This window comes from Vulpes vulpes, chromosome 8 (genome assembly GCF_048418805.1).
Source record: "Vulpes vulpes isolate BD-2025 chromosome 8, VulVul3, whole genome shotgun sequence".
In the NCBI taxonomy this organism is placed as follows: domain Eukaryota; kingdom Metazoa; phylum Chordata; class Mammalia; order Carnivora; family Canidae; genus Vulpes; species Vulpes vulpes.
This window is the reverse complement of record NC_132787.1, coordinates 62,232,800-62,260,708: the sequence shown is the minus strand read 5'-3', so window position 1 is coordinate 62,260,708 and position 27,909 is coordinate 62,232,800. Positions and strand designations below refer to the sequence as shown.

The following is a 27,909-nucleotide window of genomic DNA, read 5'->3' as shown; positions in this document are numbered from 1 at the left end:
TCCAACCTTCCCCCACCCGGTTTGTGTGCCCCTCCCGCTGCGACTGGCTGGGAGGCTCGGCCGCCCCCGCCCCGAGAAGGAGGCGGGGGCGCCAGCCGCGGCGGCCACCCGAGGCTGCGGAGGGGAACGAGATCCGAGGCCCCGGGGCGGCCCTGCATCTGGACACGGCACGCGGGGGCTGCCTGTGCACCCCCAGCCGAGGGCCGCGGGGCCTGGCCTCGCCGCGGGGTGGAGGAGGTAAGGGCGAGTCATGGGCGCGCTGCGGGACCGCTCCTGGAGAGGGAAGGCAGGGAGGACACCAGCCGCTGCCTCCTCCTCCCCTTCCTTCTCCCCCACAGCCCTCGGGAGGCCCGCGAGGCTGCCGGACCGGGAGGGATTCTGGGCAGGCCAGGCCAGAGGCAAGGAAGGGGTTAATTTAAGAAATTAAAATCAGAACGTTTTGAGACCAGGCTTCCCATCCCCCATTCTAGCCAGTAGCTCCCGGAGCCCGGTTGGGGGGCGGGGGCGAGGGCGGGCTCCAGCCCCCACTGGGACTCTGGATGTTGGAGAGCGGGGCCAGAGGGAGGGAGGAAGGGGAGCGCCCTCAAACCCAGCCCTCTCCACCTGCTTCTGAAAAGGGGTGGGGGAGGGGCTTGGTGTTGAGGCCTGGCTGGGCACCTGTGCGGGAGTCTGTGGGAGGCTCCAGGTATCTGTGTGCGTGTCGGTGTGCACATGTGACAGTCTGGATGATCTGGAGGTGTGCATGTGTGTGCACGCATGTTTCTGCCTCCTCATATCCCGTGCCTCCGTTGGTGACTGCCCACAGTGATCTGGATGTGTGTGCTCCCCACTGCATTGCTTTGCATGTGAGTGTGTGGCACGGCGCCTGTGTGCACTTGCCATGGTGTGCCTGTGATGGGGAGTGGGGCCTGCTCTCTTCTTAGGTCGGCCGTGCAGTGAGGAGAGGCCCAGATGGCTTTCTGGGTGTGGGATCCAGGTGCTGGAGCCATGTATGTGTGACCTTGGGAGGTGTGTGCATGTTTGCAGGAGCACAAGAGTGCGGGGGGGGGGGGGGGGGGGGGGGGGGGGCTTAGGACAGAAAAGACAGTGTCAGGGCTGCCAGGAAGCAGGGGACTGGATGCATTGACCCCTGTGGGTCTTCATTAGGCTATAGTGACTGCTCTGGGAGGTACACTTGTGCGGACCACAGCCCCAGATGTGGAGAGCCAGAACCCCCTCCCTCTTGGGGGGGATTTGGAGAGTCAGGGGGCATTCCTTTATTCTCCATCCACAGGGACACTTCCAGCTGCCTCTCCATCCTTAGAACACCTTCTCCACCTGCTGGCAGATGTTTCCTGAAAGCACTGAGCTTAGAGCTTCATTTCTTAGGCCTCTAAAGCCATCTATTAACATCCAAATCTTCTTTACCCATTTCTGTGAGTTCCACCTTCTCTGCTCCTTTCCTGCACGTTCATTTTTATGGAAAGAGGTAGAAAGAGCTCCTGGGCTCAGAAGGCCTAGTGAGAGGTAGAGGAGATGGCTGAAGCATGGTGGGAGATTTGGCGGCAGGGAGCATGACCATCAAAACCCAAACTCTGCTAACTTCTCAATTTTGCCTGATCTGAATTTAACAGAGAAAGATACAGAGAGGAAGTTTGGTGATATCCACATGCTTGTTTCTAGATTTAGGGATGCCTAGCATATTTTTGTTTTTGGAATATTTGTAGCTGGAAGGGGGTGATGGTTGTTAAAAGATAATTGCCATCTACCTTTGAATTCCCTGGGCTTTCCTGCCTCTCTGTAAGCCCACCACTCCCTTTATTCATTCATTCAACAGATATTCGTTGAGTGCCATCTTGGGCCAGCCGACAAATATTGTAGACTTGGCGTGACATTCTACTCCCAGTCAAAAGTAACACATGTTGAAACTAAGAGTGTGGGGTTTTTTTTTTTTAACTAATTAATTAATTCATGAGAGAGATAGAGAGGCAGAGACACAGGAGGAGGGAGAAGCAGGCTCCATGCTGGGAGCCCTACACGGGACTCGATATCGCGGGACTGGATCCGCTCGATCGGGGCCTCCAGGATCGCGCCCTAGGCTAAAGGCAGGCACTAAACCGCCGAGCCACCCAGGGATCCCCTAAGAGTGTGGGTTTTGAAGTGATTCAGGTAGTGCTTGGTTCAAATCCTAGCTTGTCACTCATTCACTGGTGTGTAACAAACCACCCCAGAATTTAGGGGCTTAAGACAATAGTGATTTATTATTTTTCATGGTCTGTGGGTTGGCCATGACTGTGGCCATAGCTGTGGGCTGACGTGGCACCTCTTAGCAGCATTCAGTTGAGGGACTGGCTGGGAAGGAACATCAAATTGGCGTTTCATCCTCCAGGGTCTCTCTACAGGTAGCATCTAATTAGTCAGTAATTTAGTCCAAGTTTTTTATATGGCAGCTGGATCCCAAATGGAAGTACTCCAAGAGGATAAGCCCAACTACTTGTCAAGGCTCTGCCTGTGTCAGGCTTGCTAATGTCCCATTGGCCAAAGCAAGTCACATAGCCAAGCTTTGAGTCAATATGGGAGGGGACCACATAAGGACAAGAATCCTGGGAGGCATGGTTCCAGGGGGTCCATGAAAGCAACGTCTTCTCCTGTCACTTCCTGGCCTTGGGCAAGTGATTTGGCCACTCTGAGCCTCACTTTCCTCCTTCTAAAATAGAGGCAGTACCACCAACTTGGCAGCACTCATGAGGATTAAATGAAGTATGGTACCTGACCAGAATAATTAGTTGGTAAACGTTCACTGTTTAGATGATCAGATTGTAAGCATCTTGAGGGCCTGGCTGTCTGATTCATCTTTGTGTCTTCAGTGGCAGGCATGGCCCTTGTGTTTGACATCTCTTCATTGAGTGGATAAAATAAATGAAGCAGGGAAGCTTGGAACTCTGCTATAGTGACAGAGGTTTTTTGTTTTTTTTTTTTTTTTTTTTTTTTAAGATTGTATTTATTTATTCATGAGAGACCCAGAGAGAGAGGCAAAGACACAGGCAGGGGGAGAAGCAGGCTCCATGCAGGGAGCCTGATTTGGGACTTGATCCCAGGACCCAGGGATCACGACCTGAGCCAAAGGCAGATACTTAACCCCTGAGCCACCCAGGTGTCCCTATAGTTACAGAGTTAAGGAGACACAGCAAGTTCTTACTTCCCAGTGGGTGGAAGTAAGCAGAGCCAGGGAAGCACTTGTTATTCCAGGTGATTCTTAGATTGACTTAATTCTAACCAGATTCATCCAGTTCTATGATAATGAGTGGTAGAAATCACTTTGGCTACATGAAATCAATCAGTTCATCCATTATTCAGTGTGATTCCTCTAAGAATGATATACTGATGTCTACTGTGTGGGAGGAAGGTGTGACAGTAAATCATTTGCATTGCCCTTGCCCTCCAGTATATGTGTAGGGTGGGATCTGATGTGCAAACAAGTCCATGACCATCCAGCATGTGACACCTGATACCATGTGTGAAGAGCTATGGTAAGGAGTGATTTGTGCTGTGATGTGATTTGAGCTGAAGGAGAGAGTCAAGGAAGGCTTCTGGAATGGGTAGCATTTGAGCCGGGCCTGTAGAATCCACTGTTTTGGAGAAGTCCAAGGAAGAGGGACCAGCATGAGCCAAGACTTGAGGGTGTGACAGCACATGGTATTTCTCAGTGTAGCTAAGCCCCACAGGGCTCATTAAGGATGCAAATGGGGAGCAGACACAAAAGCAAGGCTGGCAAGGCTGAGTGGTGGTTGGGTCCCAACCTGCCTTGAGGGCAGTCAAAGCACTGTGGACTTTACATCCCAGAAAATGGCTTGCCCTCAGAGATTTATTTTAGAAGAGTGACATGACTGAATCTGTATTTGCAGAAAACATAAAAATTTAAAGCTGGAGGAGTTAGAGACTGCAGTTAGCAATAGTATCAATGGACCAGATAGAGGGGGATAATTAGGGTCTGGGGCAGGGGCTAGAGGAAATAGAGTCAAATATTTAGAAGGTAGTATTACAAAAACTGGTGATTGAGGGATCCCTGGGTGGCGCAGCGGTTTGGCGCCTGCCTTTGGCCCAGGGCGCGATCCTGGAGACCTGGGATCGAATCCCACGTCAGGCTCCCGGTGCATGGAGCCTGCTTTTCCCTCTGCCTGTGTCTCTGCCTCTCTCTCTCTCTCTCTGTGTGTGTGACTATCATAAAAAAATAAAAATTAAAAAAAATAAAAATAAATAAAATCTTTAAACTGGTGATTGAAAAGAAAAACAAAAACAAAAAAACTGGTGATTGATGAGGTCTGAGGGGGACTTTGAAAATTCAGAGATGCCTCAGGGGTTGCATCAAGGTGTGGAGCAGATAATGAAGACATTGGTCAAGATGGGAAATAGGAGAAAGAAGGAGGCTTGAAGGTGAATATCGTGGTATGGTGATGTTACTAGCCATATTAAGCTCTGAGCCACCTATTAAAATATCCTTTTCATCCTCTCTCTCTCTATAGGCTTCTTGTAAGGAGCACTTAAAAAAAAAAAAGAATCGCTATAAATATTAGGTCTAAGGCATTGGGCTATGTGTACCTCGGGCTCACGGAAGGGATGGTATAGATTAGAATTAGGTTATCTCTAAGAAGTATTTGAATATGTTCAGGTGTCTCTCATCTTAAAAACCCCTTCTACTAAAACAAAAACAAAAACAAAAACCCTTTCTGGAATCTCCCATGCAGCTTCTTCCCCTTCACAATTGAGCTTCCTGTGTCCACTCACTGTCTCTACCTCACTCTCCCCTCAACCCCATCAACCAGGCTCATCAAAGCAGTGCTCCCTGAAGTCTGCTGTGGGCCCTTTGCACCTCTGCTCTTACTTGTGTCATCAACTTCTGCTGTTTACATTATCATTTACCCTACTGCCCACTCCTTCCCTCCTTGACGCCCTCTCTTCTGAAAGGTTTCCCACCGAATTTTCATGGCTTCTGCTGGTTCTTAGGAACTTATTGGTTCCTTTCCCTCCTCTACCTCTCTGAGGATCCACCTTTCCCCAGCTCTCTTCTCTCTGCACCCTCTGCCTGGTCCGACTCATTTACATTTACGCTTATGTTGCCAAAACTATTTTTTGCTCCACGTTGTTAACTATGTACCGATGATCTATCTCTACTTCCAAGGCTCATTGGAACCTCAAACTCATGGAACTTACAACTAAACTGATGTCTCCCCCAAACCCGCCTTGCTTCACTTTCCCTCTGAACTGAACCACAGCCCCATCTACTTAGATGCTCAAAACCCAAACCTGAGTTTGATCCTTCACCCCTCCCTTTATTTTTTTTTAAAGATTTTATTTATTTATTCATGAGACCAGGGGGAGGGGCGGAGAGAGAGAGAGAGGCAGAGACACAGGCAGAGGAAGAAGCAGGCTCCATGCAGGGAGCCCGACATGGGACTCGATCCCGGGTCTCCAGGATCAGGCCCTGGACTGAAGGTGGCGCTAAACCGCTGAGCCACCTGGGCTGCCCCACTCCTCACTTTAGTACCAGCCACAATCATTCTGTCACCAAGTCTTCTCGACTTCCCTTCCTCTGCTGCTCCTGCTACCTTGGCTAACAATTTCTACTTCCAATAGCCTTTTTCCTGACCCTGTTCCGTGGTAGTCCATTCTCTCAGTTGTACATCTGATTAGATGGGCCATTCATCCCACAAACACCCGAGCAACTACCCCATGCCGTGCAGTGTTCGAAGTGCTGGGGAAGTAGCAGTAATTGAGACAGAGCTTACATTTTGGTTCCCAGGGGGAGGCATACTTTTTTGTCTTTATGGATCCCATTTTTGGTGCTCAGAATGCCTTCCTTCCCCTCCCCACAACCTCATAATTATACTTCCTCACCTGACTCTTCTTTACTCTTCCAGAGTCATCTTAGATGCTACCATCTCTGGGGGTACCCCAGTTGCCCAATTCCTCAAGCTAAGTTGAGTGTAGGATCCTGTTCTTACATAGCATTAATTTCATGACTGTATCATCTAATACCTCAGTCTGTTGGAGGAGACCACAAGCTGTTTGAAGACAAGATCTGGATCTTGCTGGTCTGAGTGTCCTCAGCATACCTAGCACAGCGCCCTGATACAGTTCATGGCACAGAGCAGGTACTCAGTAAATGTACAATGAATGAATTCATGTTTTAATAAAGCTCAGGACAGAATTCGAGGCTAAAAATACAGATTTGCAAGAATATTAGGACTTTTAATTACAAGGGACAGAAATCCAACTCAAATTATTTTATGCAAAAAGGGATATGTACCAACTCAGATAACTAGAAGGAAGGGGGATGAGTGGGTTTGGGACATAACTGCACCTGGGTTCTCAAAAATGTGGTGAGGACTCTTTCTAGCTCTTGGCTCAGCTTTACTCTGTTGTTATAATTTTTTTCCCATCACGCATGGGCTTTCTCCATGTGGTAGGTGGAGTTTATAGAAGGCCAAAACAGCTTCATCATTCTAGCATATGATCCCAGAGGATGAAGAAACTCCTCAATCTTTCATTGACATTCCCAGTGAAGGACTCTATTGGTTCAGCTTGAGGAATGTGCCCATTCCTGGGTCATTCATTGTGGCCAAAGAGATAGGAGCACCATGACTGCACAGGCCTGGGTCATGCAGCCCTGTCAGAACTACAGGGAGTGGAGAGGAGCAGCTCACCAAAGAAAGAATGAGATGTTGTATTACCAGAAGGTGGAGAAGAATTGCCGAGTAGATAAAAATACAAATGTCCACTACAGGAATTCTGGCAGAGTCAATGAGAATGTGACAGTAAACAGGAGCTGGAGAAGACACACATCTTGAGATGGTCGGCCTTGTTTGAAGAGATGAGACACACATCTGAAAAGCCTTAAAAACAACAAAAAAAGACAATACCTCTGGTTCAGCCTGGAGAATCCTTCTACCCAATGAAAACCTTCAGCTGGCTTTGGAAGAAAGTAGACTTGAGATAGGCATTTCAGAAGGGAGAAGGGACATAACAGGGCCCTGGGGATGGTGAGGGGCAGGGCCAGGCTCAAAAAGGAGGCAGGTCTTAGGGCTGCAGATGTTGCTGATTTGGGAGACTAGAATGCAAAGGAAAATCTCCAACTGTTCTGTCATGATACTAATAATACAGGACTGTGATAGAATTTGAACAGGCAACACTTCTATTTTTCGTTTGCTTCCTCTTTGCCTCCCCCTCCCTCCATCACCTTCTTGCCTGCATTCGGGCAAAGCTTATGCTCATGCTGAGTAAGTGTATACATCTTAGGCAAAAATATTCCTAAGAATGATTCATAGTCATTCCTCTGCTCCAGCCTGTGGAGGGAAACTAGGGGGCAGGCTGGCCTCAGGTGAAGAGCCACCTGGACCCGAGAGGTCCCTTCCTTCTGCTTTGCACATCTACATTCAGGCCTGCACCCTCAGACTTTCCCCTTTCTCAGAGCCTGGCTAGCAGGGTGCTGTGCCGGAAAAGGATGCTTCAAAAGTATGTGGAGAGGGGAGGGAGAAGGCTGACCAGTTCTGATGCCCTGAAAGTGCCCCCACAAAAGGGACCAGCACTTAGTTGGGATGGGCAGGTACATACAGTTGCCCTGATACCAGGCTGACCATACATTATGGAAAACCGTGTTCCAGAACAGTTGTATGTATGTGAGCTGAATTCTAATTATAACATCTTTGGTTGCTTTGCCAATTTCTTCAATTTTATCTATAGTTATTAATCTAGTCAGGTTTTCTATTTCTTCTTGAATCAATTTTGATAATTTATATTTTCCTAGAAAAATATTCAGTTCATCCAGATTCTCAAAAATTTGGGCCAAGAGTTCTACCTGGTAGCATTTTAGTAATTAAAAAAAATATATCTGTGAGTGGTCATATCCCTTTTCTCATTCATAGTGTTATTTTCTTTCTTTCTTTCTTTTCTTTTTTCTTTTTTCTTTCTTTTCTTTTGTTTTCTTTTCTTTCCTTTCCTTTCTTTTCCTTTCCTTTCTTTTCCTTTCCTTTCTTTTCCTTTCCTTTCCTTTCCTTTCCTTTCCTTTCCTTTCCTTTCCTTTCCTTTCCTTTCCTTTCCTTTCCTTTCCTTTCCTTTCCTTTCCTTCTTCCCTTTGAATAGATTTACCAGTAGATTGCTTTTTGTTTTGTTGGTCTTTTCAGAGAACTATCTTTTGGATTTAGCTCTTGAGGCTACTTTTTGGTTTTAATATACCTAATGATGCTGATGTTAGAACAGTGACTAAGTATTTCTTAAAAAGAAATTTAAATCCTTGTCTTATAGATACTAAAGTACTTTTTGGGTAAAATAATATAATAGTTTTGCTCAAAATTATCCAGTGGTAGGGGTGGGGGAAGTGCAAGGCAGGGGAGCAAGTATACAGTTGAAACAGAATTGTTGTAACCTAATCAGTGTTGAAGTTGGGTGATGGGTAAATAGGAGTTTAGGATCATGTTGTATTTTTGAATATGTGTGAAAATGTCCATAACAAGTTATGGTTTTTTAAAATCCTTGTCTCACCATGCATGCTATTTCTAGTTGAATTTTAAAACTCCATTGCATAGGGACGCCTGGGTGGCTCAGCAGTTGAGCGTCTGCCTTCTGCTCAGGGCATGATCTTGGAGTCCCAGGATCAAGTCCCATATCAGGCTCCTTGCATGGAGCCTGCTTCTCCTGTCTCTGCCCCTCTCTCTGCCTTTCTCTGTGTCTCTTATGAATAAGTAAATAAAATCTTTAAAAAATAAAATAAAACTCCATTGCATAAAAGGAAACCATACAGCCTGAAGTATTTGCATGCTACCAAGTCACTGTCAATTTATGGTACTATGGTTATTTGTTTAAGGCCCTTAATTTTTAAAAATTGTTCTAGACTTTTAAAAAAGGTAATCCTAAACTACAAAAACAAAACATATATGACTGTTTATATAGTCTTCTAGTGGGGCTGGACTTAAATGAAGCATGATAACAAAATCAGAAATCCTAAAGATTTTTACTGAAACAAACTATCAGCATTATTATATCAATAAAGATTGTAAACAGTCAACCCACTGGAGAAAAACAATTGTAGTATATAAATGACAAGGGATCAATATTAGAAAAAGCCTTTGGAAATCAATAAGAAAATATGAATGTTCAGTATGAAAATGAGCAAAGTAGTGCATAGGCAAATCACTGAAGAAATATAAATGACTGTTAAGTGTGTGAAAAAAATATCCAGCTAGAGTAATCAGAGCAATGCAAGTAAAACAGCCAGGCCACTTTCCTTCCTTCCTTCCTTCCTTCCTTCCTTCCTTCCTTCCTTCCTTCCTTCCTTCCTCTCAAAGATTTTATTTATGTATTCATGAGAGATATACGGAGAGAGGCAGAGACATAGGCAGAGGGAGAAGCAGGCTCCCTGTGGGGAGCCCAATGTGGGAATGGATCCTAGGACCCTGGGATCACGATCTGAGCCAAAGGCAGACGCCGAACCACTGAGCCACCCAGTTGACAGCCAGGCCACTTTCACTCTCAAATTGGCAAGAGGACAGTGAGGCCAAAGGTGAAGCTGAGTCTGGTTGCAGTTGGTAGATGCTGGGAGCTGTTGAAAGAGCATGAGTGGGAGTCATCTGTAGACAGCGGAATCTGATACCTGATAGGGAACAGAATAGAGCCCTGAACTGAAGCCCCAGCCAACAGTCTGAGTGTGAGGAAGGCACAGAGCAGCAGAAGAGAACTGTTGAAGGAAAAAGTCAACAGGTCTTGATGGTGAGCAAAGAGCACAGTCAAGATGGTCAGTGGTATGGTGTGACTGGGAGGATAGTGGCACTGCTAAAGAAGATAGGGATGGATCCTGGGGAGTGGGTGAGGAGAAGTCCAAGGTTTGCTTTTTTTTTTTTTTTTTACGATTTTATTATTTATTTGACACAGGGCACAGCAGAGGGAGCTGCAGGCAGAGGGAAAGGGAGAATCAGGCTCTCCAAGGAGCAGGGAGCCTGACACAGGGCTTGATCCCAGGACCCTGGGATCACGGCCTGAGCTGAAGGTAGGCACTTACCCAACTGAGCCACCCAGGTGTCCCCCAAGGTTTGCTTTTTGACACTGGGGGGTGTCATTTTTAGTCTAGAGGTTCATTACTAGGGACTGGCAACTGAGTCAAACGATTTAGGCTTTTGCAAAAAGAATTTGCTGCCTCACACAATTGACAAGTCCTGGATTACAATTTCAGGCACCTCTGGATCTGGATGCTCAAGGGAAGTAAGTCATCAGGAGTCTTTTTGTTCTTCTTGCCCAAGGAAGATAGAAATGGGACAAGGAGCTCAGGGCTCACATCCTACCAGCTGGGCACAGGTCCTGGAGGGGCTGTATGGACCTGGAGTGGGAAATGTGCCCAGGATGAATAATCACTGTGACTGATGAACAGGCTAAGGTCATATGTGCTTCCCTCCGAGCCCAACCCAAAATGAGGGGAATGGTTCTCCAAGGGAAAACTGGAAGTCTAGTCACAAAGGGGGACTGGAGCTGAACAGCAAAAACAATAAATGTCCATGGCATCCCACCTCTGAACAACAGCTACACAGATCCCCCTACTTGTACAATTTTTAAAATGTTCCTGTTTATCATAACACAACTATCCCTCACAAAACTTAAAATACACTTGTCCCATCTCCAGAAAGGAGATGTTCCAAGCTCTCACCCACTTAGCATGTCCAGCCCCAATTCAAAGATCTTGGTGATGGGCTGTCTCCTTGGGATAGTTACTGAGCTAGGCCCTTGTCTTTCAACTTATGGCCAGACTGTGATGGAGGAAAGATCAGATAGCTAAAAAAAAACAAAACCCATGCAGCTGAAGAGGGGAGACGAGGAAAAACACTCCCTAGTCACAGACCCATAGCATGGTCCACAGGCTTGACCAGTTAGAGAGGGTAAGGGTCCCAGACTCGTGTTTTGGCTGCTTTGGTTCTGCCATCTCGAAGAGCCTTCCTTGTCCTTCTTGCTCTGTGCCCCCCAAAAAAGCAGCATGAGGGGGGCATCACCTCCCACTGATGCAAGTTTAAGGGGTGGGAAACATTGGGAGCTGAGTAATCCCTGGCCTTTGTTTTCCAGGTTTGTGGGTTTTTCTGGCAATACAATCCGCTTAATCATTAGGAAGCTTCCAGTCAATTTGCATTCAGTTGTCCCCAGAGCCATTAACCAAACTAGAGACCTCATTGGAAGTTGTAATTCTTGAATCAAGTCCCTGGTGATAGTGTTGGGGGAGGAGCAGGGTTGTCTCTTAGCAATAGCCCTTGGTGCTCTGCCCATCCCAGGAGCTCGTGGTTCTGCGGCTTCTAGCTAGGCCTCTGCCATGGGGCAATGCAAACCCCTAGTCTAGCATGGGAAGCAGAGTTCCTTTGCCCCTTCCTACTCAAGCTGCATCTCAGCGGAAGCCTGTTTTGATGAAAGCCATCGTTGCCTCTGTGGATCTGGGAGGGCACAGCAGGAGGGGTTCTTGGAGGGCCTGAGGAGTCAAAAGCCTATCAGTGCCCAGGTTTGCCTCTGTGTTTCCAGCCTCCCTGTCTTTGCTTGAGCTGACTTTAGCTAGAAGCAGAGAACTGGCTCTTAATTATCTGACTCTCAGCCTTATTGGATTACTGGCCTCAGGCAGAAAACGCCTCTCTAGGCAAAGCAGCATTTTCTTCCTCTCTGCTTTCAGATGTGCCCCTCTCAGCCAGAGTGTGTCTCTTTCTTGCTGGACCTTACTGAGGCTGTGGGAAAGGCCATATCCCAACATGGTGACATTTTTCCACAAGTTCCCTAATGTTCCAGGTAGGAACATCATCTGAGCTCCAGAGACAGTGGGAGAGTTTGGTCAGCTGCTTTGCTGCTGTGTAGCAGGGGTTGACAGCTTCTGAGGGGGGAATTGGTACTATCTTACTTCCCCTCTTAATTCAGCTAATTCCTCCTTAGGGTCTGTTCCTTTAAAAATATTCCATTTCTCATTCCAATTTGTGGGCTAAGACTTCTTTCTAGTCTACCACAGACCTGACTCCAAATGGCTTAAGCAACAAGTGAGCTGATTGGCTTACCCGACTGAACAGACCAGGATCTCAAACAGTGTGAGAAATCTCTTTCTCCATTTCAGTTCTGCTTCTCTGTGTTGGCTCATTCGCAGGAAGTTTCTCCCCAGAGAGACAAAGGTAGCCCTTGTGGCTCTGGCCTTCCCTATCAGTTTAGAAACCTGAGACCAACGAGGGTGCTTTTCCTCAGTAGTTCTAGATAAGTCCTGGAGGAATGACTTCCTGACAGCTTGGGGGATCTCTGCCCATCCCAGGACTCTGTTTGGCCAGGTTTCTATCACTTTCTGACCCCTGGAGCTGGGGTGGACCATCAACCTCCACTCAGACCATGTGAACTGAGAAACTGGGGAAGGAAGAATGGTTCTCCAAGGTCACAGCAGAGTGATTTTACCAGGAGAAGGACTGGGTGCTGGGCTGGTAAAGGGAATAAACATTCACCATACATCCATGTGGAAATGCCTGAAGGTAAAGGGAACTTGAGAGCAGGTCATGATGGAGACGCAGAGCTGAGAGTCAATGGCTTCAAGCTGGGAGTGAACATGTAGGAACAAACTAGACTGCCAGGGAGAGGGCAGATGCTAAGAGGGTGTGAAGGTCAGGAGGCAGGAAGATTCAGAAGGCAATGAGAAGAGGAGGTTGGAGATCCAGAGCGGGCAGCTTCACGGCAGCCTGTGAAGATGGAGTGGTCAGTAGTATCAGCTAAGGAACGAGTGGGTAAAGATCCTTGTTGATGACTCGATTGATAAGCAGGTGGTCTGTGACCCAGAGGAGCACAGTGACAGCAGAGGGTGATTGAAGCCTAGTTACAGGCAGTTAGGAAGAGAAGGGCTGTGATGAATGAGGTAGAGATTCCATGAGGCAGAGGAGATGTGAGCAGACGCCAGAGATGAGGGAGGAGGGACAGTGGGAATTGACGGTGACCAGGGGTAGGATGTCAGGAAGGATGGTAGCTTGTGCTAGAAGGGGCCTGGAGAGGACAAATATGGTGGCCCTTGGAGCAAAGAGGAGGGCAGGGCAGGGCACTTAATGGAGAACCACCTAGCAAAGCACTCTAAAAAAGCACATACGTGCCTAGAGTGGGAGCGATGGGAGGGTGCAGTACAGAAGCAGGACAGGAATAGTGACACACAACAGGTATCATCAGGTGAGGTGACAATTTGGTCACTGCAACATGGTACCAAGAGTCCAGCCTGTCTGATGGGTATGGTTGGCATAACATGGAAATAAGCATCATCTTTTAAGGAATTTTTTTTTAAGATATAAGATACATACCGTGAAATACATGTAGTACACTAACCTTAATATACAGCTTGATTATTTATGTATATATTCACATGTATAACTACTCGCATCAAGATCTAGACATTTTGAGCATCACATAAAGTTTCCTCCTGCCCCTTCTCGGTATATAGTCTCCCTGGGGGTAACCTCTATTCTGACTTCTGTCATAATCAATTTCGTCTGTTCTTGAACTCCGTATGTGTGGAATCCTACAGTATGCACTCTGCTCTGCTTCTTTCATGCAATAGAATATCCAGTGGATTCATCTATGTCATTATGTGTATCAGTGCTTCCTTTTCTTATTGCTGGCTAAAATTGCATTGGGAATAGATCACAGTTTATTCATTTTACTGGTGATGGGCACTTGGGTTATGTCTAGGATGGGATACAGGTTGTAACTCTAAGCATAATGGATGCCCCCTTGTTCCCCCTTAAAGAATTCTCATTCTTTCTCACTCTCGTACACGGACAGGCCTCCTGCAGGCACCAGAGCTGGCCAGCCCCCTCCGGGAGGGCAAGCCACTGGTGTGCCCTCGCCCCTCCGGTAGGGCGCGTGTTTCCTGGGGAAGTCAGTGTTCTTACGGGGGTTGTAGACCACGCTCCTAAGGCTTGCTCCCTCTCTTCTAGCCTCCTCGCGCCTGGCCGTGGGCGCCCTGAGCCTTACTGACCCCGCAGGGGGGCTCGCCCGCGGCCCCCCATGAGCGCGCCCGGCTGACCCGCGGGGCGGCCGCGGTGGAGCCGGGGCGTGGCGGGCGCGGCGGGGCCATGGCCTCGCTAGACCTACCGTACCGCTGCCCCCGCTGCGGGGAGCACAAGCGCTTCCGGAGCCTGTCGTCGCTGCGCGCGCACCTCGAGTACAGCCACACGTACGAGACGCTCTACATCCTCTCCAAGACCAACAGCATCTGCGATGGCACCGCGGCCGCCGCCGCCGCCGCCGCCGCCTCGGGCTTCCCGCTGACGCCCGAGCCCGCCGCCCTGCTGGCCGTGCCCGGCGCCCGGCGGGAGGTCTTCGAGAGCACGTCCTTCCAGGGCAAGGAGCAGGCGGCCGGGCCGTCGCCCGCAGCGCCGCACCTGCTGCACCACCATCACCACCACGCGCCCCTCGCCCACTTCGCCGGCGACCTGGTACCCGCCAGCCTGCCCTGCGAAGAGCTGGCCGAGCCGGGCCTCGTGCCCGCCGCCGCCGCGCGCTACGCGCTGCGCGAGATCGAGATCCCGCTGGGGGAGCTGTTTGCCCGCAAGTCCGTGGCCTCCTCGGCCTGCTCGACGCCGCCCCCCGGGCCGGGCCCCGGGCCCGCCTCCGCCTCGCCTGCGTCCCCCTCGCCCGCCGATGTGGCCTACGAGGAGGGCCTGGCGCGCCTCAAGATCCGCGCGCTGGAGAAGCTGGAGGTGGACCGGCGGCTGGAGCGGCTGAGCGAGGAGGTGGAGCAGAAGATCGCCGGCCAGGTGGGGCGGCTGCAGGCCGAGCTGGAGCGCAAGGCGGCCGAGCTGGAGACGGCCCGGCAGGAGAGCGCGCGGCTGGGGCGCGAGAAGGAGGAGCTGGAGGAGCGCGCGTCCGAGCTCTCGCGCCAGGTGGACGTGAGTGTGGAGCTGCTGGCCTCGCTCAAGCAGGACCTGGTGCACAAGGAACAGGAGCTGAGCCGCAAGCAGCAGTGAGTGGCCCACGGGGCCCTGTGGGCGGGTGTGCCCATGAATGTTCCTGATTGGGTGACCGAGTGTGTCACTGCCATTGCCACCACCGTGAGTGGGCCTGAGAGTGGCCGTGTGTGTGGCCCTGGCTTTGTCCTATGGTGTCGGTGGCCCAAGCATGTAATGGTGGTGTGTGGGAGGCCAAGAGTGCCGGGACCGTGTGTGTTAGGACTGTGAGTACATGCGAGTGTGACTGCATGCCTGGCTGTGAAAACTGCTCCTCTTGCTTTTCTTTCTTTCTTTCTTTCTTTCTTTCTTTCTTTCTTTCTTTCTTTCTTTCTTTTTTAAGATTTTATTTATTTATTTATTCATGAGACAGAGAGAGAGAGAGGCAGAGACACAGGCAGAGGGAGAAGCAGGCTCCATGCCAGGAGTCCAAAGTGGGACTCAGTCCTGGATGCTGGGGTCATGCCCTGAGCCAAAGGCAGATGCTCAACTGCTGAGCCACCCAGGCATCCCATCCTCTTGTTTTCCTATGACTCTAGCCAAGGCCAGCCCCTGCCTTGTGACACCAGATCCTTTTCCCTTTTGCCTACTCAAAGACATGACACGGTTCTGCTCTCTTCCTTTGCCATCATCAGATTTCCCTTGTCAACTGTATCATTCCTGAAAGCATCTAAGCATGGGGTCGTTTCTCCCATCTGCCATAACCCCTCTGCCCTATTAGGCTACCGTCCCTTTTCTCTCCTTGTAGAACAACTCCTTGAAAGTATTGTTTATACTCTTTGTCTCCAAGGTCTTTTCCCACTTTCTCTCTCGAACCCACTCTGAGCAGATAGCTGTCCACCTCCACCACGGTCTTCCATATCACCAACAACCTTCATGTTGCCAAGGCCCATTCATCATCACCTCAGCCTATCAGCAGCATTTGACACAGCTGATCCTTGAAACACTTCCTTCACTTGGCTTCTAGGACACTCTCCTGGGATGTCCTTCTATCTTTTTGTCTGTTCCTTTTTAGCTTTCTTTGCTGGCTCCTCCTTATTTCTCTGATCTTTAAATGTAGAATTGTGGAAAATACGGATATTATTTATCTACTCCCATTGTGACAGAAGCTCCATGGGGCAAGAGCTTTTCTCAGGTTTGTCCACTGCCATATCCCTACATACCTAGAACAGCGCCTGACACCTAAAAGCTGCTCAGTAAATGTTGAGTGGATGCATGAACATCTGTAAATACATTTGGGAGTAAATGCTCAAGTGACTCTGAAGTGTGCTGTGTGTCCATGCACTTCCCAGAGGCTTCTACATCTGAGAATGTTTCTGAAAATGTATGTATGTGTACATGTGTTTGAATGTGTGAGTGGGACTGTGCCTGCCTCAGGCTGCGTCTATGCCTGCAAGTGAACATGATGTGAGCACGTATGCCTGAGTGCACGTGTGGCTGTATGCCCGTGAGTGTTTCCAGAGGGAGGAGGTGGCTCTGAGTGGGACAGGATATTTCCGTGGGGAGTAGGGTGTCCGGCAGGTGCGTTGGGGCTGGGTCAGTGGGGTGTGTGTGACTTGGGGTATATGTTTGCATTTCTGTGTGTGCCGTGGTGCAGGGCCTCGTGCCCGGGCCTGTTCTGCATGCACCTGTTCTGCATGCACCTGTGCAAGCGTGAGTAGGCACCACGGGCAGCTGTGCCCGTGTCTCTCCCTACTGCTCAGGGTCTCCTCCAGAGGGTGGGTGGGCGGGCAGCCAGGCTGAGGCCCTGGGGTAAGAGACTGCTCCGGGCCCAGGGAGGTGGTGCAGATCGACCAGTTCCTGAAGGAGACGGCGGCGCGGGAGGCGAGTGCCAAGCTGCGGCTGCAGCAGTTCATCGAGGAGCTGCTGGAGCGGGCGGACCGTGCCGAGCGGCAGCTGCAGGTCATCAGCAGCAGCTGTGGCAGCACCCCAAGCGCCAGCCTGGGCCGTGGAGGCGGGGGAGGTGGCGCCGGGCCTGGTACCCGGGGTCCAGGCAGAATGGTGAGTGCCCGCCTGCCCCGAGAGTCCCATGTCACACATGGCCTGGCCTCCCCCGGAGATGCTCCATGCTTCCCTGCTTCGGCTCTTCCCCGGGAGCAGACTCCAGGCCTGAAGTAGGGGTCCGGACACAGGGGTTGCCTCTCTGATTGGGCAGAAGTGCCAGCCCCCGAGGCTGTGATCCAGCCGCCTTGGTTCTTAGGGGCCCATCTCTGCCAAAATGAGAGCCCAGGAGCCACAAGCTGGGGTCTGGGGTGCTGGATGGGTGTGGGGAGGGGCTGGTGAGCCTGCCTTTCTGGGCTGTCTGTCTGTCTATTTGTCCATCTTTCCCAACCTTTTTCCTTCTCTCTCCTCTCCCTCCTTTCTTCTCTCCATCTTATGCCCTGCTTCTCCTGCTCCTTCTCATCCTCTTGCCTCCTCTGCCCCCCCAACCTTTCCCTCCCGCTCTGGGGGCCCACAGCGAGAACACCACGCAGGCCCGGCCATGCCTAGCACATACGCCGTGTCGAGGCATGGCTCCTCTCCCAGCACAGGGTAAGCCTCGGGCCTGGCCCGTCCCACGCAGCCCACCCTCACCCTGGAAAGATCCCCTGGCCCCCTGGATGGCTGGCCCATCTGGGGCTTTGGCTCCTTCTCCTTTCCCCATACTCCTCGGGTCACCTCTGTCTGCCTTTCCACTCTCTTGGAAGGGGGTTCTTGGAAAGTAGGGTGGGTGGGTTGCCCTTGGCTGGTGGTAGGGGTGGCACGGGGAGTTTGGGCAGACCTGATGCCCCTCGCTCCTCACCGTCTGGTCCACCCCACCCCAGGGCCTCCAGCCGTGTCCCTGCTGCATCCCAGAGTTCAGGCTGCTATGACAGTGACAGTCTGGAGCTACCCCGGCCAGAAGAGGGGGTCCCCGAGGACAGTGGCCCTGGGGGCTTGGGCACACGGGCCCAGGCTGCCAACAGTGGCTCAGAGCGCACCCAGGCCCCTCGCAGCTCAGGCCTGCGGCGCCAGGCCATCCAGAACTGGCAGCGCAGACCCCGCCGACACAGCACGGAGGGGGAAGAGGGTGATGTCTCAGACGTGGGCTCCCGAACCACGGAGTCAGAGGCTGAGGGCCCCTCAGATGCCCCTCGCTCTGGGCCTGCTATGGCTGGGCCACTGAGCAGCTGCCGGCTCTCAGGTGAGTCCTGGAACGGTAGGCCAGAGGGGCCAGACTTTCTTTGGTGCTGGGTCCTCTCAGGGGACACAGGGCTGAGGCACTGAATCTCTTGGGCTCCTATACCTGTTTTCCCCATGTCCAAGAATTCTCATAACGACAAACTCTCCTACAAGTGCCCTGGGCAAGGAACTCATGTGACAGAGCAGTGCTGCAGCACAGGGGTGCTCATGTCGGGTATTGCACAAAGATGCCACATCTTAGGGGGTCCATTCACATGGTAGGCTCGTTGACATTCATAGTAGTGTAGCTGAGTGTTACTGAAGTCCCCGGAACAGCAGGGAGAGCCCCCTTTTATGTACGCAGAAGGTCATGTGCATATGTGGGTGGTCAGGGTCAGGGTCGGGAGGTTAGAGGGCTCAGGTCAGGTGCATGGCTGCTCTCAAGTGACTGTTCTGGGCAGCCTTGCCCTGACCTTCTGTTCATAGAGGACGGGTTTCTATCCATCTGTACCTTCACACCCCCCATCTGTACCCTTTCTTAGACTTGACTCAGTGGCTGCATCTGGGGGATGATTTGGACAATGTGATGATACGTGATCTTAAAGAGACAGTTTATTTAAGGAAGGGCCATCTTTTTCTAATTTGTATAATTAGAGGTGGGGTATGCAGTGGAGGGGGAAGCAGAGGCCCCTTGTCCTTCCCACGTCAGTGGCCCCCCAGCATGGATCTCTCATGCCCCTCCCTTCTGTATGTAGTTCTACCCCACCCTACCACCCCACCCACACCTCCACATTGGCCTTTGACCCTCTGTACTGACCTTTGACCCTCTGGTACTGTGCAGCTCGCCCCGAGGGAGGCAGTGGGCGGGGTCGGCGAGCCGAGAGGGGCAGCCCCTCACGTTCCAACGAGGTCATCAGCCCCGAGATCCTCAAGATGCGAGCCGCCCTGTTCTGCATCTTCACCTACCTGGATACACGCACGCTGCTGCATGCTGCTGAGGTCTGCCGAGACTGGCGTTTTGTGGCTCGCCACCCCGCAGTGTGGACACGGGTGCTGCTTGAGAATGCCCGTGTCTGTTCCAAGGTACCTGTCCCTGTCTGCCACCCCTGCTGGGAATCTGCCATTCTCCCAGCAGAAAACCTGGGCCCTCAAGGTCTGGCCCTTGCAACCCTCAGCTTTAGCCTCCCTCCCCCACAGTGCTCTCCTGGGGCCTCCTGATCTGGGGCTGGTCTCCCTCCAGCCAGCCAAGCTTGGACCCCTCCATCCCCTGGTAACCCTTCTATCCCTTCAGTTCCTGGCAATGCTGGCTCAGTGGTGCACGCAGGCTCACTCGCTGACACTGCAGAACCTGAAGCCTCGGCAGCGGGGCAAGAAGGAGAGCAAAGAAGAGTATGCGCGGAGCACCCGGTGAGGCCGTGCTGGGCGGGTGGTTGGGTGTTACTGGGCTGTGGACCCAGGATTATCCAGGGGATAGTTCCTCTGGAGGAAGTGACCACAAGCAGTGCCCTGACCTCTTGGCCATCCCCAGGGGCTGCCTGGAAGCAGGGCTGGAGTCCCTGTTGAAGGCCGCTGGGGGGAATCTGCTGATCCTGCGCATCTCCCACTGTCCCAACATCCTCACTGACCGCTCGCTCTGGTTGGCCAGCTGCTACTGCCGTGCCCTGCAGGCTGTCACCTACAGGTAGGTCCATACCACCAGACTCAAGACTTGGCCCAGGCCAAAGGGATCCCTGGGATCTGCATATTCTTCCCCCAGTGCTCAGGCAAAGGGACCCAAGAGTTCTCTGGTCCAAGGGGGAGGGAGCAAAGGCCACTGGGATGGGAGGTCCCAGCTCTGTGTTTTCAACAGGAGTGCCACCGACCCCGTGGGCCATGAGGTCATTTGGGCCCTGGGCGCAGGCTGCAGAGAGATTGTCTCCCTCCAGGTGGCGCCACTTCACCCTTGGTGAGCCCCAGCTGGGGTCCGGAGGGGACGGGGTTGGGCTGGCGCTGGGGCTGAGGACGGATTCCAGGCCATTCCAAAAACTGGTTGGGGAGACAGATTCACATTCATCAGTCTGTATTTATGTGTTAGGAGCAGGGCTTCAAAATCAGACATGGAGTGATGTCCTGGCTTACTGGCACTGTGATTTAGGGCAATCCAGTCATGCCTTAGTTTCTCAACTGCAAAGTAAGGGTGATCTTAGAGACCTTACAGCCTTAGTAGGACTGTAGCTGCCTCAAATTGATGTGTATATAAAGCCTGCAGAGCCCATAGAAAGTATTCAGTCAACACCGGCTAGAAATAGCTGCGTTTGTTTGGCACATGAAGGGCTGTTCTGGGAGGTCAGTGTAGAGTACACAACAGCTGGTTGTTGGGAGAATCCATATCATCCACCACTCTACTTGGAGTTCCTCACACCAGGTTCATTTGTCCCTGTACTTTGTCCTCCAAGCCTTCTCTGCACACGACTGCTGCTCCCCACCCCCCCATTCCTGTTGCGCCTCCTCTCCACTCCTGCTGTAGTTTGTTTTGCAATCATCTCTCTCTGTTTGGGTGTCCACTATGCTTACAGTTCTCAGGGTCGGGGCTGTGAATGTCCATTTCTATATCCCTGCTATCAAGTGTGTGGCAGACGCCAGGGAATCTACTGCCTAGGTGAATGTTGGGGAATGAAGTGTTCAGGGAAACGGCCGATTTGGCATGAGTGGCCTTGTGGCTGGCGGGGCAGAGCAGTGAGTGTGGAGAGGAAGGTGGGGGCAAGGTCTTGCCTAAGGGGGTTAGATTTTTGCATTTTACCTAGGAAGACCTTGGGAAGCCTTTGCAGTGTTTCTGATCATGAACACAGGATCACACCAGACTGGTTATGTTCTGTGCCCACACCCCTCCTTGGGGGCAGGGACCAAGTCTGTACTGTCACCACTGTATCCCCAGGGCCTAGCTCGGTTGTTCTTGGCTATGGTAGATGCTTGAGGCGCTTTTGTTGAGTGACTGAGTGAGAGGATATAGGAACAAATGGCTTGCTGTCAGCAGGTGCCGGATGAATTGGCTGAGAGACTAGATGAATCCAGAGGAATATGCATGGTGGTCTGAACTGTGCATTGAAGAGTTATTCAGGAGTCAGGATCTGTAGGTCTCGGCAGGAGGTGGAGGAAGAAGAGTCAGGGATGATCCCAGGTTTCTAACTTGAACAGCTGAGTGGTTGGTGGGGCCCCAGCCTAAGTGGGGTTGGGGGGCATGAAAGAAGAGCAGGCTTGGGGTGCTGTGCAGCCAGAAGCTTCCTTAACAGCCCTCTCTCTGCCCCATCTCCAGCCAGCAGCCCACGCGCTTCAGTAACCGCTGCCTGCAGATGATTGGTCGCTGTTGGCCACACCTTCGGGCCCTGGGGGTTGGGGGCGCTGGCTGTGGGGTACAGGGCCTGGCATCACTTGGTAAGTCTTTCCTTGTGGCTGGGGTGGAGGGTGGTGGGAAGCAGGCATGGGTGTGACACCGAAATCCCAGAAGGGCTTGGGGCTACAGCCTAGGTGGTAGCAGGAGCACGAGGGCACTGGGCCAGAGGCGACCTGGGGACTTTGTCAGCAGGACCTCCCCTCTTCCTCCTCTTCCTAGCAAGAAACTGCATGCGGCTACAGGTCCTGGAGCTGGACCACGTGTCAGAGATCACCCAAGAGGTGGCAGCTGAAGTCTGCCGGGAAGGCCTGAAGGGCCTGGAGATGTTGGTGCTCACAGCCACCCCTGTCACCCCCAAGGCCCTGCTGCATTTCAACAGTGAGTAATGGAAATGTAGGGGACAGGTACCACTGTCCCTTCTTACCATGCCTTGTCAGCAAGTAGCATATCCAACTCCTTGTCGCTCCTAGGCAGCAAGCGCCAGCACTGGGGACAGACTGACCGGGATGCCAGTCCTGGCCTTGCCACCAGTGTCTTCTGAAGCCAGTGTGGCGGCCAAGGCCTGCCAGCATCTGGTCCCAACGGTTCAGTTCAGTCGACATTTATTGCACTGCGCTCTATCCACATGGAGACATGAGCTGTACAATGCTGTCTGCCCCACATGAGCCTCTAGCGAAGGGTAAAGGCAGGACAGTTAGGGTATGAACATAGGTTCTAGAGCTGGACTGACCTAGGTCTCAATTTTGGCCCTCCTGCTCATTAGCTGTGTGACTGGCCAATTACTATACTTCTCTGGGTTCTCTATCTCCATTTTTTAAGCTGACCTTCTGGAATGAATGAGAGGATTAAATGAGACAACGTATGTGAGCCCCACTTGGACCATTCTCAGGGTGAAGACTCCTCTTTTCTACCGTAGACTCCAGCATGCGTCCTCTGAGCCCAGCTTCCTCTAGCCACCTCCTCCACTTTTGACCATTCCTCCACCTTCACTGAGGACATGGGTGCCCAGCTGAGGCTGCCCATAGTCCTTCAGGGCAGGGGCTTGGACAGAAGCTGCCTTCTCATCCCTGTTCCACCCCCAACTGGAGCATCCTTCTGGGTACAGCCAGCAAGGAGCTGAGTCACCATCAAGACCTAGTGTCATTGCCCTAAGGACTGACAGTAACCTCTGAGTGGCTCCTCCAATGCTCAGGCTCCTGGGGAAGGCCTCCCCTTCCTGAGGCCCTGGTCACACCTAGGCCCTGAGCACTGAAGGTTCCTTGACTTTCTCATTATTTCCAGGATCCACTTCCTCCTTCCCCTTCACCTTCATGGCCTAGCCCTGGACTGATCACTAGAACTAATTGTTCGGCCTCTAAAATCATGAGCTCCAGAACCTTCTCAGCCTCCTGACTTTCTTCCTCCTCCTCCATCAATTTCATGGCAACATCTAGTCCCTTAAGCCCTCTGCTCCCAACCTGTTTGCTTCCTGCCTCCCCTCTTCCATGCTCTATTAGCCTCACCTCAGCCACTCTGTTCTTGAATTCATTCCCAGATGCCCAGGCCATGGCACAACTGTCCCTTCTGCTAGGGAAGTTCCTAGAGCTCCTGCACAATTGGCTGTTGCCCATTCCTCCTCCCAGAGTCCACTGCAGCCTCTGCTGTATGACCTTGCCCTCCACCCCCCAGTCCCTGTCTGGTTGATCTTCTGAGTGCCACTGGTCTGCTCTCTATGTGGCATCCAGTGCCTGACACATGACCATCTTCTCAGACAGTTCTGGTTTCATTAAGTAGTGATTGGAGAAGCAGCAGTCCCATTGTCCAGGCCAAACATGAGCCATCCCCATATTACCCACCTTTTCCTAGGCATTTGCCGGAACCTCAAGTCCATTGTGGTCCAGATTGGGATTGGTGATTATTTCAAAGAACCCAGCAGTCCCGAGGCCCAGAAGCTGTTTGAGGACATGGTGACAAAACTCCAGGTGAGGAGTTGGCTCTTGGGCCCCCCAAGACCCTGGATGACATCCCTAGGCTAGGGTTGGTGACCTGGGTGTGTAATGGGAGGGCCCCACATGCCTGACTCTGAGGGGAACTAACCCAGGGTTCTGTCTGCAGGCCCTACGACGGAGGCCCGGCTTCTCTAAGATCCTGCATATCAAGGTGGACGGCGGCTGCTAACCCGGGCGGGGGGCGGCAGGGCCCCCGCCAGCCCCACACCAGGCCACTCTCTGTGGACCTCCAGAGGGACCCCGATTTGGACTAGACCTTTGGACTAGACCTTTGGAGGCATAGTGTTATCCCTGGTTTCCAGGGAGGGGTTGACAGTTTCCTGTCCGCCTCCTGGGACCACAGAGCAATAGGCCTGACCCTGGGCACTGCCTCTTCAGGGCAGGGGCTTGGACAGAAGCTGCCCTCCGACCCCTACTCACCCCCAACTGGAGCATCCTTCTGGGCACAGCCAGCAAGGAGCTGAGTCACCACCAGCACCTGGTGTCATCGCCCTAAGGACCGGCAGTAATCCCTGAGTGGCTCCTCCAATGCTCAGGCTATGGGGGCAGGCCTCCCCTTCCTGACTGGCCTCCGGGTCAGGGGCCTCTGCTAGGGCCCAGCCACAGGGGTGTCCCCACAGCAGCTCAGACTTGGCAAGGAGGGCTCTTTTCCTCCTCCTGCCCTGTCCCAGCCCTCTGGGGGCATCCCCTTCAGATATCCTGCCTAGGCGGTGGGTCCACATTCCCCGGGGATAACACAGATAGGCCTATGGGTCTGGGAATGTGGTCAGCCAAAAGTGAGGGGCAGGGGTGCAGCGAGGTATCAGGAATGGGCTTGGAATGGCAAAACACTCATCTAGAACTTTTCCCCAGGATATTGACACCACCACTTCCAAAGGGGGTAAATTGCCACGTAGAGAGAACTTAGTTTTTATTGCTGTAGAAATGATGAGACCCCTCCTTCCAGCCACCACATACCCTCACGACACATCAGAGCTAAATTCCGAGCTAAAAGGTGCATGTTTCTATACTTCCACCAACCCCAAGCCTCTGAAGGGGCAAGGTCCCAGCTCTGGGAAACCTTATCAGCAGTGAGAAGCAATTCCTGTCCTTAGGAAATGTCTCTCTAATCCAGGTGCTTGGGCAGCAATCTCATGGCCTCTGGGTCCCCAGTGCTGTGGGTGGGAGGGAGTCATTGGGCTGCCTTCTGTGCTAGGGCCTGAAGGAGACCAGGTGAAGGGTGGTTTGTTTTGCTTCCTTGTCTGGCTAGCTTGCTTGAAGGGGTGGCCTTGGTAGGGAACCAGACCCCTGAGGCCAAGGATAAGGAAGAGCACCCTCCTCAGACTTGCCTCCCTCTCCTGTCTTCAGTGGCCCCATGGGCCATGGGCAATGCTGGAGTGCTTCTGCTTAGGGGCAGTGCTGAGGCCTGAGCCAGAGCCACTTGGCTTAGAAGCCACAGAATACAAGTGAGGGTTTTTCATGGACTCTTGCACAGGTCCGGCAAGAACAGGTTCTGGCATTAAGGCTCCAAGACTCAGGTCTTCCTACTTCCTCTCAGAACTCCCATAGTGGTAATAGAGGCCTTAGGTCCTGCCAACATTCACTTGGAAAGTTCTTTCAGACATTAACCTCAATCCATCTTAGGGTTTCCTTTTCTCCTCCACAGGGCCAGCTCTGCCCTAACCATTAGGTTACTGGTCCTGGTTGGAGCTGGGCTTCTCTAGTTTCTCAGCCCTTTCTAGGGACCTAACTTTCTGCTATAGCCTGGCTTGGGACATCAAGACCCAACCCCAGGTTACCCTGTAAGGGGTCCTTCACACCTTCACACCGAGCCCAAAGGCTCGGCATCCAGCTCCCCTGGCTCTACACCCAGCTCTGTCCCAGCTCCTGATGACTTTTCCTCCCGTGGCTTATTCTGGCCTTGCCCTTGAAGACCCCAGATACCAAGGCTGTCATGTTGGCAACTCCCTACCCAGTCCTGCATGAAGCCTTGGCTGTGTGGCATCCCCCACTCCAGAGCAGCTGGCTCCCACCTCCCTGTCCCTGTCCCCAGGAGTTGCAGAAAGAAGCACAACTTTTCTCTGTCCTCCAGGGGCCTGGAAGGGATATGGGGGTGCCCTGGGTGCATCTCTCTTGCCTTGCCAACTGCACCCTCTATACCTCCTGCTCGAGACCCTAGGACCAGAGGTGCTGCCCTCCCCATCTCCTGGACAAAGCACAAAGGGATGCTCCACTTGGCCTGAGCCTGCCTTACTGAGGGATTTTTTTCTGCCCCAGGAAGCTTCCATCCCTGAATACAAGACTGGGCAATTTCTCCCTGGGTGGGTACCCACTGGAATGCCTGGCATCAGTTCTGGAAAAAGAGGTCAGGGTGCACGGGCAGTGAGCTACAGTGGGAGAGAAAGGCTGTGCTAAAAGTGCTGATTGTAGGAGCAGGTTCATTCACCCGGTGATTCATTCATTTGTGTAACAGCCCTGAGCACCACCAGCACTGAGAGCAGAAGAGTGAAGAGCCCCCCTCCCCGGTGGCTGGTAGGAAGTTTGGCCAGCAAGTCCCCACCTTCTATCTCCCAGCCAAGTGTGTGAAGGATGTGTAGGAGTACATACCACACAGGCCCAGGCTCTTGCCGAAGGGAATGATGGGTTACAGTGTATTCCACTACACAGCTGCCTTCCCCCCATCTCCACGGGCTCACAGACCATGCATGCTGAGAACTGGCAAATTGCAGGCCCCGTGTACCCCAGCTCAAAGCTAATCTTTTGACTCTCAGGGGGATGAGCCCTGCTGCTGTATGGGGAGCTTGTTTGCAGGGATGTGCCATTTGTTCACTTTGGCAACCAGAGCATGGATGAGGATAGGGAACAAGGATGGAGGGTCTAGCCACTGAAGCACCTTATCCTTCACTCACTCAAAGGAGAATCCTCCTCCCCCCTCATATCTCCCACCTAGTAAGATGCAAGAGGAATGTCTGAACAAATCAAGGCAGGGCTGCTCCAGGGGTCCCAGGCATGAGTAGAGGTCCCGTGGGCTCCAGCACTTGGGTGTCCCTGTCCTATGGCCTGGACCTGGCATCTGGGAGGCTTGGCACATTTAGTTGAGTACTTCATCAGGCTTTGGGCTGTCGCCCTCTGGCCCTAGCAGAGAACAAAGGAGATGGTGTGTGTATCTGACCCCTGGGGGTAGGAGGTATGCTACTCAGAACTGTGGCTTTTCACTGGCCAAGAAACCCCCTAAGGACCAAGACCGCCCAGGATTTCCTGGTCCTGTGAGTGGTCTGAGCCAGCCCCTCAAGAAGTGCTTCAAAAGCAAACAAAAAGCCACCTCCCTCCCAAGGCCTGCTTCTCCAAAGTTTGGCTCCATCCTTTGCCTTTGGGTGCTGCCTTGTTCCCCTGGTCCTTTGGGCCACGGGTGGGAAGCTGCCCAGGCCCTAGTTGTCTAAGACGCTAGGCTGAAGACCTTCCCAGTGTGACTACTGGTGCCAAAGACCCAATTCCTGGTGGACTTGGGGTGAAGACAGCAGAGACCGTGAGTGGGGGCAGGGCCTACCTGCCCAGAGGAGTTAACTCAAATTCATGTCACCTGTCCAGCCCATCCGTCCCCAAGGAGAATTCCCTCCTCCCAGGGGCCTGGCACTTCTCTTTAACCCTGGTGATCATGCTTTCTCACCCAGCCTTGTTCCAGGCCTGCATTTCTGTATATACTGCTGTGTATCGTGTGTACGTATTTATTCCTAGACAAGTGTATTCTATCTGCAGCCTTTGCCTGAGGATAAGGTTTAGAATTGGGTGAGGACTGGAATACCAGGGCCGACTGAGGCAACCAGCTCCTATTCCTTCCCCAACACCCCCGGGACCCCAGCCAGTCCCAAGACTGCCCTGACAATCAGGCAGGCTTCCCACCATGAGCCCAAACCTTTGCTGTTGCTGGCAAGGTTCCAGTGGGGGAGGGGCTTGGCCTTGGGCCCCCAGGCTTCAGCTCTGCCCTGGCAGGGTCTTGCATCCAAGTGCAGAGGCTTGAGGTGACCTAGGCTTGCCTCACAACTGGTACCAGTAGGCTTGGCTCTCGTGGGCACTACTAGCGGGGACCCCCACAACTGGCCCCCAGGCCTGCCTTCCCTGCACAGCCAGGCTGCAACAGGCCTGAGCCGTGAGGGTAGCTTCCCCTACCCCAAGCACATGAGGTGGAGGGGTGGAGAGCATTTTTTGGTTTTGTTTCTGAAGTGGTGCCTGTACCTCCAGCCCCCAGGGGGCCTTCCCTGGCCCCACTTCTCTGCCCCACCTAGGTGTCACCATCCCAGCACTTTGCTCCATGTCATCCATTAGGTGCCCTCTACTGAATATACCTGAGTGTATTTAAAAGGACTCACATGGGCATCAGAGAATTTATGACTTTGTATCTAATAAAAGATGGTGAAACTGGACTATGCCAGGGAAGTAAATGGCAGGTGGCCGTTATTTGTCCGTCTGTCACCAAGCTTTT

General features: G+C 52.3%; 1 protein-coding gene across 2 annotated transcripts; it reads left to right on the top strand.

The window, feature by feature from the left end:
* FBXO41 (F-box protein 41) lies at positions 1-27,868 on the top strand. 2 transcript variants are annotated; one of them, XM_072766936.1, is made up of 13 exons: positions 1-237; positions 13,941-14,968; positions 16,727-16,952; positions 17,410-17,483; positions 17,756-18,114; positions 18,934-19,175; positions 19,384-19,499; positions 19,621-19,773; positions 19,942-20,037; positions 21,385-21,503; positions 21,682-21,840; positions 23,308-23,423; positions 23,557-27,868. In XM_072766936.1, exons 2-13 carry the CDS (start codon positions 14,079-14,081, stop codon positions 23,617-23,619), a joined length of 2,613 nt encoding a protein of 870 aa, XP_072623037.1. In that variant the 5' UTR covers positions 1-237; positions 13,941-14,078; the 3' UTR covers positions 23,620-27,868. The 2 variants fall into 2 exon arrangements, with proteins under 2 accessions (XP_072623037.1, XP_072623038.1); XM_072766937.1 differs by lacking the exon at positions 1-237 and adding an exon at positions 9,904-10,018.
* Positions 27,869-27,909: the final 41 nt, after the last annotated feature.